The sequence below is a fragment of the Hemibagrus wyckioides genome, linkage group LG22, assembly GCF_019097595.1.
Source record: "Hemibagrus wyckioides isolate EC202008001 linkage group LG22, SWU_Hwy_1.0, whole genome shotgun sequence".
In the NCBI taxonomy this organism is placed as follows: Eukaryota; Metazoa; Chordata; class Actinopteri; order Siluriformes; family Bagridae; genus Hemibagrus; species Hemibagrus wyckioides.
The window spans coordinates 15,606,227-15,618,603 of NC_080731.1; the positions used below are offsets into that span (position 1 = coordinate 15,606,227).

General features: G+C 41.0%; 1 protein-coding gene across 8 annotated transcripts in view; it reads right to left on the reverse strand.

Annotated features, from left to right (window-relative positions):
• Positions 1 to 28: 28 nt before the first annotated feature.
• smtnb (smoothelin b) overlaps positions 29 to 12,377 on the reverse strand; it is a 54,451-nt gene continuing 42,102 nt past the window's right edge. For 3 of the 8 annotated variants that reach the window (XM_058374618.1, XM_058374616.1, XM_058374622.1), the window contains exons 11-20: positions 9,946 to 10,131; positions 9,740 to 9,815; positions 9,456 to 9,488; positions 8,556 to 8,729; positions 7,951 to 8,013; positions 7,795 to 7,864; positions 7,541 to 7,711; positions 7,261 to 7,381; positions 6,747 to 6,898; positions 29 to 1,868 (exon numbers count right to left, since the gene is read on the reverse strand). In XM_058374618.1, the coding sequence (XP_058230601.1) occupies positions 1,715 to 1,868; positions 6,747 to 6,898; positions 7,261 to 7,381; positions 7,541 to 7,711; positions 7,795 to 7,864; positions 7,951 to 8,013; positions 8,556 to 8,729; positions 9,456 to 9,488; positions 9,740 to 9,815; positions 9,946 to 10,131 (1,200 nt within the window). In that variant the 3' untranslated portion in view covers positions 29 to 1,714. Of the gene's footprint in view, positions 1,869 to 4,635; positions 4,810 to 6,746; positions 6,899 to 7,260; positions 7,382 to 7,540; positions 7,712 to 7,794; positions 7,865 to 7,950; positions 8,014 to 8,555; positions 8,730 to 9,455; positions 9,489 to 9,739; positions 9,816 to 9,945; positions 10,132 to 12,377 lie in introns of all 8 variants that reach the window. The other 5 variants (XM_058374623.1, XM_058374617.1, XM_058374619.1 and 2 more) reach the window with 4 other exon arrangements.

Here is a 12,377-nt window from a genome sequence, read left to right on the forward strand (position 1 = left end):
ACATTTCAGCACTCAATAAGCAAAGCGGTTTTCTTAAAAGGTTTTAATATCATACGCCATATTAATTTGCAGTGTACAGAAATGCTGAGTGAACAATATTCCATGGTGCAACTACGTAAAACAAAACAACAAACCCATTCAATTTTTTCTACACATATACAGCAGGGTTTAATCTATAGTGAGGAAACTAGTTTAGAGCGTCACCTGCTACTGAAGCTCATCAATAATAACACTGTGTTTAGCTAAAAATAAAGGAGGTGCTGATGATGGGATGGCTTCAGATGCTAGCAGTCCTGTCTGGGAGGGGAAAGATGGCGAGATTTCTCTCGTCTCTGCTATGTAAAGAAGTAGACCAGAGAGTCGGTACTGAGAGAACGTTCACGGTCCTCTGTGCAGCACGAGTTACAGCAGGAGCTTCGACTTCAGAAAATTACACCGGAACAAGAGACTGGCTTAGACCGATAAATAAACAAACAAAAAAAAAAATAACAGTATGTGTTTTAATGCTATTTTTTAATACCAGTTAAAAGAAAGACAGCTTATTGGCACTTTAAATGAATTCTCAGCGAAAATGAACACAGCCTTAACTCTGCCCTGTAAATGTGTCTCATTTGTTAAATAAAATTATTTGCAGATTATAGCCAATAGACTTGCTCAAATATATATATTTTTTTTTTAAAAAAACCTTTACACTATCTGGAGATCTGGAAGCATAAATCAAATTACATAAAAAAATTTAAAAATAAAATAAAATAATAATAATAATAAAAAAAAAACTTTACTCTCTTTGGGAAGCATAAATCAGATTTCTACAATTTTTTTTTATAATAAATAAAATAAAATAAAAAACAATAACCCACAACCCAGGATACGCATGGCTGCTGAAACGTCTCTATAACCAGGAGAAAACTGTGATTGATGAGCCATTTGTCTTTTTATTTTATTTTGCTAATCTCTTTCAAATGGATATGGACAGAGTAAAGACTAAAAAGTAGAGCGATATTTAAAGCATTAGACACACTGATGTCTGTACACGTGAGTGTGTGTTCTGTAAGGCTGTGGTGTGTGTGTGTGTGTTGTATAATCCCCATGCTGAAACAGTTCCTCTCCTACTAAGGCTAGGAAGCCGGTCCTCGGATCAATTGGCATTTTTACTGAAGAGTCTGCTTTAAATCAGCTTGGGGAAAACAACTGATTCAGACTGGTGGGTTGACTTTCTGTGTTCATGCTTCAGTGAATGTGATCCGCTTAAACAGAGTTACTGGGAGTGTTTCAGCATGAGGATCGTATCTGCGCATCACACACACACACACTTCATTCTCTGGAGTATAGGAGTTCAGAAGAAAGCTTCAAGTAACTGAGTGGTGAAGCATGCAGACTAGATTGCTCTATCAGCTACAGTACACGAGGCAGTACAACATTAGATACACTCGCTGCATGCCACAGGGGTAGAAATCAACCAGGAATCAGGACATCATGGTGTTTCAGGGATTCTAAAGAAATCTTTTTTTCTATCTTCTTGCCAAAACATGTTTTTTAATCATCATTATAGCATTTTTTTTTTCCCTCGACCTTGTGCGATATTTGAACCTTTGGTTTGTTGCAGGTGAAAGGTCCATCAGAGGAAATGAGAGCAAACATTTCATGTTTTATCCAAAAAAAAAAGAAAAGAAAAGAAAGTGGTGGTGTCGGAGTTGGGGGCGTGAGACAACGCTCAGTGATCCAAGTGTGCTCGACAGGTCAGCTCGTATCTGCGCAGATGATTGACCAGCGACTGCACGTAGGTGAAGACGCACTTGGAGTCAGGCTTCTTACCCATTATCATCATGTCCTCCACTTCCAACAGGGGCATGCAGTTAGCAAAGGCCCTGATAGAGAGAACAAGGAATAATCAGATAACACACACACACAAACACACTCACAGATACACTCACACAAACACACACTCATGTACACAGATACACTCACACACATACACAAACACTCATACACACAGATACTGTACACTCACAAACATATATAGACAGTCAACAGAGATACACTCCCACACAGACAAACAGAAACACTCACAAAGAGACACACAGAAAAACACTCACACACAGACACACACTCACACAGCCACTGACGCACAGAGACACACACTCACACAGCCACTGACGCACACACAGAAATACAAACACACACACACAAAGACACACACTCACACAGCCACTTACACACACACACACACAGAAATACAAACACACACACACACCTCCATCGTAGTGTGTGTGTGTATAAATAAATCAGCAGATGTGTGAATATTTACAGGTAGCTCATCACAGGGTTCACTTTTGTGTAACTAAGCAACCGGACATTAACCTCAGAGTTCCAGCACTGGCTTTCTAACAGAGGTCAGTGAGTGAGAGTGAAGCAGCAGTCACATTAACAGCACTGTGGAGGGACTGACTGCTGGTCAGAGACAGGTGTAGACTCCCTTCATCCTTTGTGAAATAAATGAGCTTTCCAGCTCGCCCTCAGACATACTACAGAAGCAGAAAGCTAAGCTAAGCCACGCTAAAATGTTTCCTGAAGCTGACAAATGAAAGCAGATGATCCCTGTGTGTTTTTTTTATTCTTAGTGTTTGGTTTCTAAAACAGTAGCTAAGGCAGATAAAGCTGCAGGGATCTTTTATTCAGCAGTTCTCTCTCTCTCTTTCTGTCACATTAACCAAACCAAGACCATGTTTGGGCGTCGGATCTCGGAGCGCTGCTCGCTTTCACAAACACAGCGATGGTGAACGTCGCCAGTCCCCTGATATGATGTGATGTAGTTTCACCCAAACTGACAAACAAAACTGCTGATAAAGATCATCACAGTAGGCTGAAGGAGCCGAAGCGCACCCAAGGCAGCTCTCATTAACGGTGCCTTTTAAGTTCCCATGTATTTCTGCTTGAACTGCAACCTTCAGGCTCCTGGTTTCCAAATAAAAGCCTGCAGGAATGCGCTGTGTACGTATACAGACGCTGTTGTGTCTTTAGGGAAGTAACAATGTACAGACCCTCAAGATTCGGGTTCGATTAAAACCTGGAGCCATGCTGATGCAGAGAGCAGGTGTGCGTGTGTGTGAAGCTTGGCGGCCACGTGTATCCTGTTTTCATTCACATTAACATGCCGCGTGAGTGTGTGCGCTAAATTGCTCTCACGGACTAGTGTCACTAGTGTCTAAATCTGATAAGCGATTTCAATGGGGGTTTTTTTTTATGGGAATGTGGTAGCATAGTGGTTAAGGTGTTGGACTACTGACAGGAAGGTTGTGAGTTCGACTCCAAGATCAACCAAGGTGCCACTGCTGGGCCCCTGAGCAAGGCCCTTACCCCTCAACTGCTCAGTTTTATATATTTTTATATATATATATATATATATATATATATATATATATATATATATATATATATATATATATATATATATATATATATATATATACACATATATACATATACACACATTATATATATATATATATATATATATATACATACATATATATATATATATATACATATATACATATACATATATATATACACATACATACACATATATACATATATACATACATATATACATATACATATATATATATATATATATATATAAAGAAAATGAGATAAATTGTAAGTCACTCTGGAAAAGGGCGTCTGCTAAATGCAAGTGTATTTATTTGCTACGGTGTGTGTTAATTGGCAGTGCATTAGAAGAAAAAAGGCAGGTGTGTGTGTGTGTGTGTGTGTGTGTGTGTGTGAGAGAGAGATCTTCTTCTGATTTACTTCTACAGCTACTAAAAAGCCTCCCACTTTATATCTTTCCATTTGCAATCAGAATTGTGTGTATTCTCTGTAAATAAAGTTAAAACCTATGAGTAGAAACCTGACAGAAGTTCTGTTATGAGTTCAGTATGAAGTTCTGTGATGAGTTTATGATAAAGTTCCGTGATGAGTTTATGATAAAGTTCTGTGAGGAGACTCTTAACTATCAGCATCACCCTGAGATACTAGCGATGAGCACAAACTGATGCATTTTTAGCCAAATCGTTTCAGACACACATTTGAGATGTATTTGGTGTAATCTAATGCTGCATTCACACATCCAGTGATTTTATCTCCACAAGTCTCCAGACACACCAGTCGCCGGTAGGCGTTCCTACTACTGGTTGCCATAGTGATAAACAACAGGTCACAACTAGCAACTAGCATTCCACTTGACAACAAATCAGATTCCTTGCCACTAAAATAAAACATGGAGACAGATGTGGACACGTCTCAGTGAAAATATCTATTCGCTTTTTCCACTAACGTCACTGTATGTGTGAACGCAGCATTACTGGAAAGTACAACATACAGAAGAGTCACAACACCTTTCAGAGCGCTGTTCTGACTGCACGCTCAAATCGACTGGCTTAGAAATTCATTTTTTCCCATTAGAGAGCACATGAAGCACTAAAACTGCATGCTCTAGGACCAGGACCAAACAGGAAGCAGTACAGGAAGTGATCTAAACCATGTTGTCCATCTAAAAATTAATAAATACATAAATCCACTCCATCACCACTAGTCAAGGTCTTTCCGGAAAGGTTTTCTTGCCTCTCTCACCGTTTATTTTTGGATCAGTTTGGACCTTAGAGGGAGTTTTTGGTTTTGACCAAGCCTTTCAGCACCAGACCTCTGTAGAACTCCTGCAGGTACGTATACACACACTTCCAGTCGGGTTCCCGCAGCCGCACCATGTCGTCCACATCCAAAAGCTGGGGACAGTCAGCGAGCTTCCTGCTCATGAATCCAGCCCGTGACGCATACCGGGGAAAAGAGAGAGACAGACAGACAGACAGAAAGAAAGAAAGAAAGAAAGACAGGAGAGAGAGAGAGAGAGAGAGAGAGAGAGAGAGAGAGAGAGAGAAAAAGAGGTATATGGGAGCCGTGAGCAGCCAACATTCAGGGTGAGACAGGAGAGAGTCAGGAAAAAAAACACACAAATAGAACAAACATTACATCTGTGCTGAATTACATTGTGATGTGATTTCATGCTTTATGATCATAAACACACACACATATACAACCACACACATACACAATAAAAAGTCAAATGGAGCATCAGTTTACATCCATTTAACTTTATCGGTTATTTGAGCTGTGGACATTTCATCGTTCAGGACACAGATATGCAGGAACACGTGACTTTCACACCTTTGCTTTGACCTCTCAGTGCAAAACATGAACGTGGAACCAAAATGCAACGTGAGAAGACGGCTATCTAATGAGCAACTCATCTCAGGGCAGTGAGACCTGATTCTTCATGTGTACAGAGACATGCAGCTCTGGAAATGAACAGCTGGTGAACGTTACTGCTTGTAGAAATCAAGCAACAGATAAAAAAAAAGAGAGAGACAGAGAGCAGAGAGCTATTAAAAGAGCAGAAAGCTTGATGGGAATCTGACGACCCGATCGGTCAACCAAGAGATTGCTAAACAAGGCTTATCTGGTGTTATTCATTAGAATCCAGCTGGATGTGTCTGGTTTAGTAAAGTAGTAGAGCTGTAGGACTTGTTACCGCTCTGTGGAGAGGAGGGACAGCGAGAAACAGAAACAAACCAGCAGGAATGGATTACTGGCCATTTATTTCAACAAGTCCCTGCAGCACGGAGGGAGGAGTTATGATGGAAATCTTCAGTCATGTCTATATACATATAAACGTATTATTAGATCACGGCAAGGGCTGGACAGCTTCGATAGGGTTAGAGGATTACAGGTTAGTGGCATCAGGAAACTTTTCCCTTCAAGAAGCGCACTCTGATCATGGAGATACACACTATGAGGGATGTGCAGGAAATCCAGCACTAGTAACCTTAACAATGATGTCATGTGTGTGTGGTAGTCTGGGAAAACCTGTTGGATGTCAGTGGCTGAATTGTACCTAGAAGAAACTGTACATAATTTTCACCAAAGCAAAACATTGCTTAGACTTGTTTATCTGCTTGTAAAGATCATGCTGGAAAGACATCTAAAACCTTGCAAGCTAAATCAGAATGAATGAGAATAAAAGCAGATTTTATTCAGTGACGTAGCGTCGCAGACGCGCATCCCAGAGCTAGTGCTAGACGAGCTTTTGTGGTTAATAAGAATAAACATTTTTATATTTCTAAGAAAATGAGCGATGATTTGGCTGGATGAGAGACTTCTTCCTGGGCTGGGATGGTTTAGAGCTCTTTGAAGCTGCATTCAGGAAGTTAAAACTCACGGGAACCATTGAAGTCCACTATATGGAGAAAAATCCTGAAATGTTTCCCTCAAAAAACATAATTTCTTTACGACTGAAGAAAGAAAGACATGAACATCTTGGATGACGAGGGGGTGAGGAAATTATCTGTAGAGTTTCATTCTGGAAGTGAACTTCTCCTTTAATAATAATGTTTGTGATGGTGAGGTTTGACCCTCATGTGAAGGGTTTTCCCAGGCTTCCGCACAAACACACACACACAAACACACACATGCTCTCACACACAAATTTAAATTATTTTTATTACCAGCTTATTCATTCATCAATATTTACTTTTATTATATTTCCCATCATTATGCAGTAGAGGTGAGAATGTTCATAGGTCAAAAAATATGTCTGGCTTCTTTTCTGTTCTGTAGTTTACACTGCCAACATGCCGGAGTGTACAACTCTATGGTGTGTGTTAGTGTGTGTTGATTTCTCTACTCACTCTGCTGTTTTAAAGGCCACCTCAAAGTTCTGCCTGCGATTGCTAGGGCTGAGGGTGGAATAGTCAAAAGCATCCGGGAAGAAGTTGTGCACCAGAGCACAGAAGGCCATGCCATCACTCCAGCTGGAGGAGAAGTTCTGAATATCCACGTTCTGAGACAGCAAAGGAGAACAAAAAAATAAAACACAAGAGTGAGTCGTGTCCACAAAGTGTATTAGATCCTGTTAGAGCAGCTAGAAACCTCAGACAAACCTCTTGGTTCTGTTTCTTAAAGCTGATTAAATGCAGCTCGAAATCCAGAAAACGTTTACAAAGCACTGACACTGGAGACGCCTTCCGTAAACAGACAATAAATGTCTCCTTAAAAAACTACAGCTTAACCATATGTGAATAGAAGTGTCTATTCCTTTGAACTAGCTGTAACTATAAAAACAACTAAGTATTCATTGCACCATGAGAATAACCAGCTCCTTCTGACCAATCTCATTCAAAATGTTTTAGTGACGTTTCTCACTTCATAGCCGCGGGTCTTGGCTCTGCACCAGTCCAGCAGCATCTGTTTAATGGAGTTAGCGTTGGGGACACCGAAGCTGGTGGAGCGCTGGACTTTCACCTGTGCAACTGGCGAGTTGCTGCTGAGAGCAACAAAATAAAAATACGATTAATTACAACAATAATAGCAAATATAAATGTACAAATTATTTCTTTATGCATGTTTAATATACTGTAACGTCAATAATGCGCTCAAACTCAACATCTATTTATTATTTATTTGAAAAACAGAGAGCACTCACCCGCCGCCTTCCTTCTCGAGCTTCTCGATCATGGCTTTCCGAGCCTGTGAGGCGGAGGTTTTAGGCATCGTCTGAGCCCTCATGATTTCCTTCTTACGCTCCGCTTGTCTGCGCTCCAGCGCCGCTAAGCCGCCTCCACTACGTGAGGTGTCATCCTCACGATCGAACACGCTGAGACACAAAGGACATTCAGCATCAATCAATTTAAACAATTCATTTTGCTGTAAAATGTTCGGATAGATTTGCATGCTGACCTTCCGATCTTCTTGTTTGTACTGGAGGAACATGAGGAGTAGCTGAAGGACTTTGACTGCATGGTTCCTCCTGAAACGACACATACCACATGCAGAGATGTGAAAGGGATTTCAGGAGGAGAGCGATAATCTCAGAGACGGAAACAAACAACTCACTGTCAAACTTCTGTGTGTAAGAGGTTTCCATCATGGTGCTGCGGGTCATCCTGCTGCCGTCATCTACACACACACACACACACACACACACACACACACACAAATTATTAATACAAATGAGCACACACCCTGAATTAAAAAACAATTGCTATTTGGAAACACTGTTAGAGATCAGTTTTTCCTTTCATATCAAACATGATTAGATTTCTGTTGATTTATCACCTGTGCTTTTTCCCAAAGACTCAAAAACATTTACACTAATATTTGTTCAATTGTAAAAGATGCCTACATACATTAAAGGGAACAGATCTCGAGACATTAGGGTCAATCCTAATGATCTTGGATGATGTTTTAATGTGAGCAGACAAGAAGAAACCTGAACCTGACACTTCATGTTTAAAGCATCATGTTTCATAATGGTGGCACGTCCGCAGTGTTTTGCGGTTTGGAAAGAAGATGAAATTTCTTCCTGATATTTGATGCGAAGAATTCATTCAAACATATGAGCTGGTGTACAAGTGTTCCTTTTAAAGTAGAGAGTGTGTGTAGTGCAATACTGGAGGAAAATGTAGCCAGCTAATAATCATGCTGATGAAATAATGCACCTGACTGAGCGAAGCGGTTAGTCTTTGTAATCTCACTGATGGTAGAACCATCGGCTGACTTCTCGATCTTCTTCACCACCAAATCTCCTGCGCCTGGACGATTCTTCTGACCTCGCTCCTCTCTCTGTTGCCTTAGCTCCTGCAGACGCAGATCCCTCTCCTTCTCCCTTTGGTCTGGCCAGAAGAAAGTGGAAAGATATTACAGACAGAGAAGAGAGAAAAGAGAGGTAGGTTACAAAGCTGAACACACAAGTCACACATGAGCTCCAAAACATACACACACTATTAAATATATGAGACAGAACTGAGAGACAGCTCTAATGCAATTAATACCCTGATAAAACCGGCAAAATAACGCAAAAACATTAGTATAAAGGAATACTCCAAACAAAATAGAGAACAAGGAAAACAAAAAGTCTTCAATCTGCCTTATGCTGCGGCGGAGAGATGCCATGACTAACTCAAGGAAAGCAGACGGATGCTAATTAATCATTATGCTTAGAAATAGAAAAAAGAAAATCCAGACAGTAGGAGAATATTTAAACATCAAAAATATGAGCATGACCACAGCACTTTAATGACCTTGAATAAAATTGGTCAAAAAGTATTGAGTTGGATGTTGCTGGTGAAGGAACGAATAATCAAAGCTGCTTTAATGTTAAAGTTCTAACAGAAATAACACTAACAATGATGTTTGTTGAAGTGCTGTGGTGTTGAAGGAATAAAACACTTCCACACACACAAAACACACACCAACATCGTGATGATAAATGGTCATGCACTTGCAATTTTTTTCAGCTGTTTCAACACAGATGCCAAAAGTGTGAACACACTGCACACAAGAACAACAAAAACTCCACACAAACTCAGGCAAAAGGCACACGTGAGCCATGATCCTACCGAGCTCCTCCTGCGAACATCCCAACCTGGCCTCTACAGGCAGAAAGAGGAAATTAGAAGAAGGCTTTATGGTCGCTACACAAACATTACAGCGCAGGGGAATTTTTTGCCATGCCCCTGGTGCAGAGAGGGTTGAGGGCTTTGCTCAGGGGTCCAGGGGTGGCAGCTTGGTGGTGCTGGAGCCCCGAGACTTAACCACTTCAGCCACCAAAGAAAGGTAGAGAGATCATGCAGAAAGGTATGGATGGGGGGGAGACAGAGAGAGAGAGTTTTGTTGTTTTTACCTCTCTTTTTCTTGCGGAGCTCTCTCATGGCTGCTCTAATCATTTTTCTCTCCTCAAAATCTTTGGAGTCATCAAGCTATTAGAGCATAAGCAAATAAATGAATAAATAAATAAATAAAATCAGCCTCAGCACCACTCCTGGACTAGTACATTCAAGACTGTAGTATAAATCTCATGCATGATCACTACTATTATATAAACACTACCATTTTGTCCAGGATCTCCTCATCCTCTATGGCCTCGAGCTGTTCGGCGGTGAGAGTACCAGTGCTGCCCGTGACGCTGTCTGTGTCTGTTTGCAGCTGGGATGCTGAGGAGCCGTTCTGGACCAGTGGAGCCTCGCTGGCGGTCTGGAGAGCAGGTTCGATAGAAAACACAGGCTCTGTTTCCATCTGTAAGGGACAGGGTCGGAAAAGAAACATTTGTCATATCACAGTCTAATAAAAATAATAAAACTAGAAAGAATAAAACCAGTAGAGAAAAGGGGTTGAAAAAATAGAAGTGTGTGTGTGCGTTTTCTGTTTTTATCAGTAAGGGACATGGTCAGAAGAGAAAAACTTGTCATATCACAGTCAAATAAAATAAAATAAAATAAAATAAAATAAAATAAAATAGAATTTTGGGGTATTTCACTGAAGTAAAATAAAACATGTTTCAATGAGGAAAATATTAACAAGGGTCAGACAGTAGAGAAAAGAGGATGAAAAAATGAAAGTGTGTGTGTGGCTCTAGGGAGATTGTGCCCGTATGTGATCCATCCTTCCAGCTGTGTTTACACAAAGGCCATGGAAGCAGGCTGACATTTAGCCAGGCATGAGAGCTTGCTGATTTCTGCGAATGTTCCTGAGAGAACGAGCAGCCTGCATGCCTGCTCTCGCACTCCAGTCCTCTCTCACTAAGCTCTCCAAATCAACTAGGAACTCCCTGTCCTGCCAGGTGGGATGAAGCGTGCTTTGCGAGCTGAGGGTTGATAATCACAGAGTGAGTCTCGCGTGACACGAGGTGACCCAAACGCTTTGAGCAGGTCAGTCCATCTACAGAACAAACTGTGATGCACTGTGTATTCTGACACCTTTCTATCAGAACCAGCATTAACTTCTTCAGCAATCTGAGCAACAGTACAGTAGATCACATGGGCCAGCCTTCGCTCCCCACATGCAACAGTGAGCCTTGGCCGCCCGTGATCCTGTCACCGGTTCACCACTGTTCCTTCCTTGGCCCGCTTTTGATAGATACTGACCACTGCAGACTGGGAACACCCCACAAGAGCTGCAGTTCTGGAGATGCTCTGATCCAGTGCTCCAGCCATCACAATTTGGCCCTTTGTCAAACTCGCTCAAATCCTTACGCTTGTCCATTTTTCCTGCTTCTAACATCAACTTTGAGGATAAAATGTTGACTTGCTGCCTAATATATCCCACCCACTAACAGGTGCCATGATGAGGAGATCATCAGTGTTATTCACTTCAGCTGGCACTGCTCATAATGTTATGCCTGACCCCTAACAAAAAAAAAATAAAACAAATAAAAATAAACAAAATCACGTGTATTAGCAGTAATGAGATTTTCTGCATTTAATACACCACTATGAAGCAGCCCTTGGTGTTATTGTTCATTGAACACTATTTTTGGTTGTTTAGATAAAATTAGCCACTCTGGCATCCATCCTGCTTTGCATTGTAACACTGTAGTGCAGATGTCGTATGCACAGGGATGTATCCATTGAATTTCATCTGTCCACTGAGACTACAAACAACACTATAAATGGCTCTTCCCAACACTACACAACATCCTGTCTGTCGCCAGATGCTGCCCTTTAACAAGACCTACACTATAATAAAGTCTGAGAGAGAGAGAGAGAGAGAGAGAGAGATGAAGAGAAGGGGATTGGAATATGGAAAGTGTCTTTAGTGATGACAAGAGAACAGGAAGACGAGGACCAGCTATAAACAGAACAGATTTCAAGAATGTGTGCTATAGAATATTCACGCCAATTCAAGTGGTCAAACAGCCAGAAGGTACGCTCTAGTACGTTCTTGGCTTTTTACAGGGTGCTGTGAAACGTCACCAGCCATACGCTACAGGATGTGTGTGTGTTTTTTTTTCTCTTCACTATATCGCTGCAGATTTACTACGGTCTCAGCGGACACACGTCCAACAATGACACAATGACATGATGACAGATCCAAACACCACGGTAAAAATAGCCCGAGTCTTACTGCAGAAAAATCTTATATACAAAGTCTTGGCAAAGACAAAACGAGCGTTTAACTGAATGAAGTGTCTGTGTGGAGACTCCCGGACATGTGACGCAAGAGCTGGCTGTTTAAAGAGGCACTTGTGGTTGCTTAAGTTCACCGTGAATTCATAACACTGAAGTCTGAGCTGTTCTTCTCTTGAATATAGCTGGATTTAACAACGATCAAAGCAACATTTTACTTGTGTGGGTTAAAAATAAAAACCACCAGCTTCATTTTCAGAAAATCTGCATACTATTTAATGTACAAAAAAATAAAATTAAAGACTTAGACCTTTGCTTCTTTTCAGTGGAAAGTTTAGAATCTCTTTGGCCTGGGTCAAAAGCTGACAGTGCATGCAGAGATCATCTCCTAACAGTTACTAGACCTGAGAAGTTTCC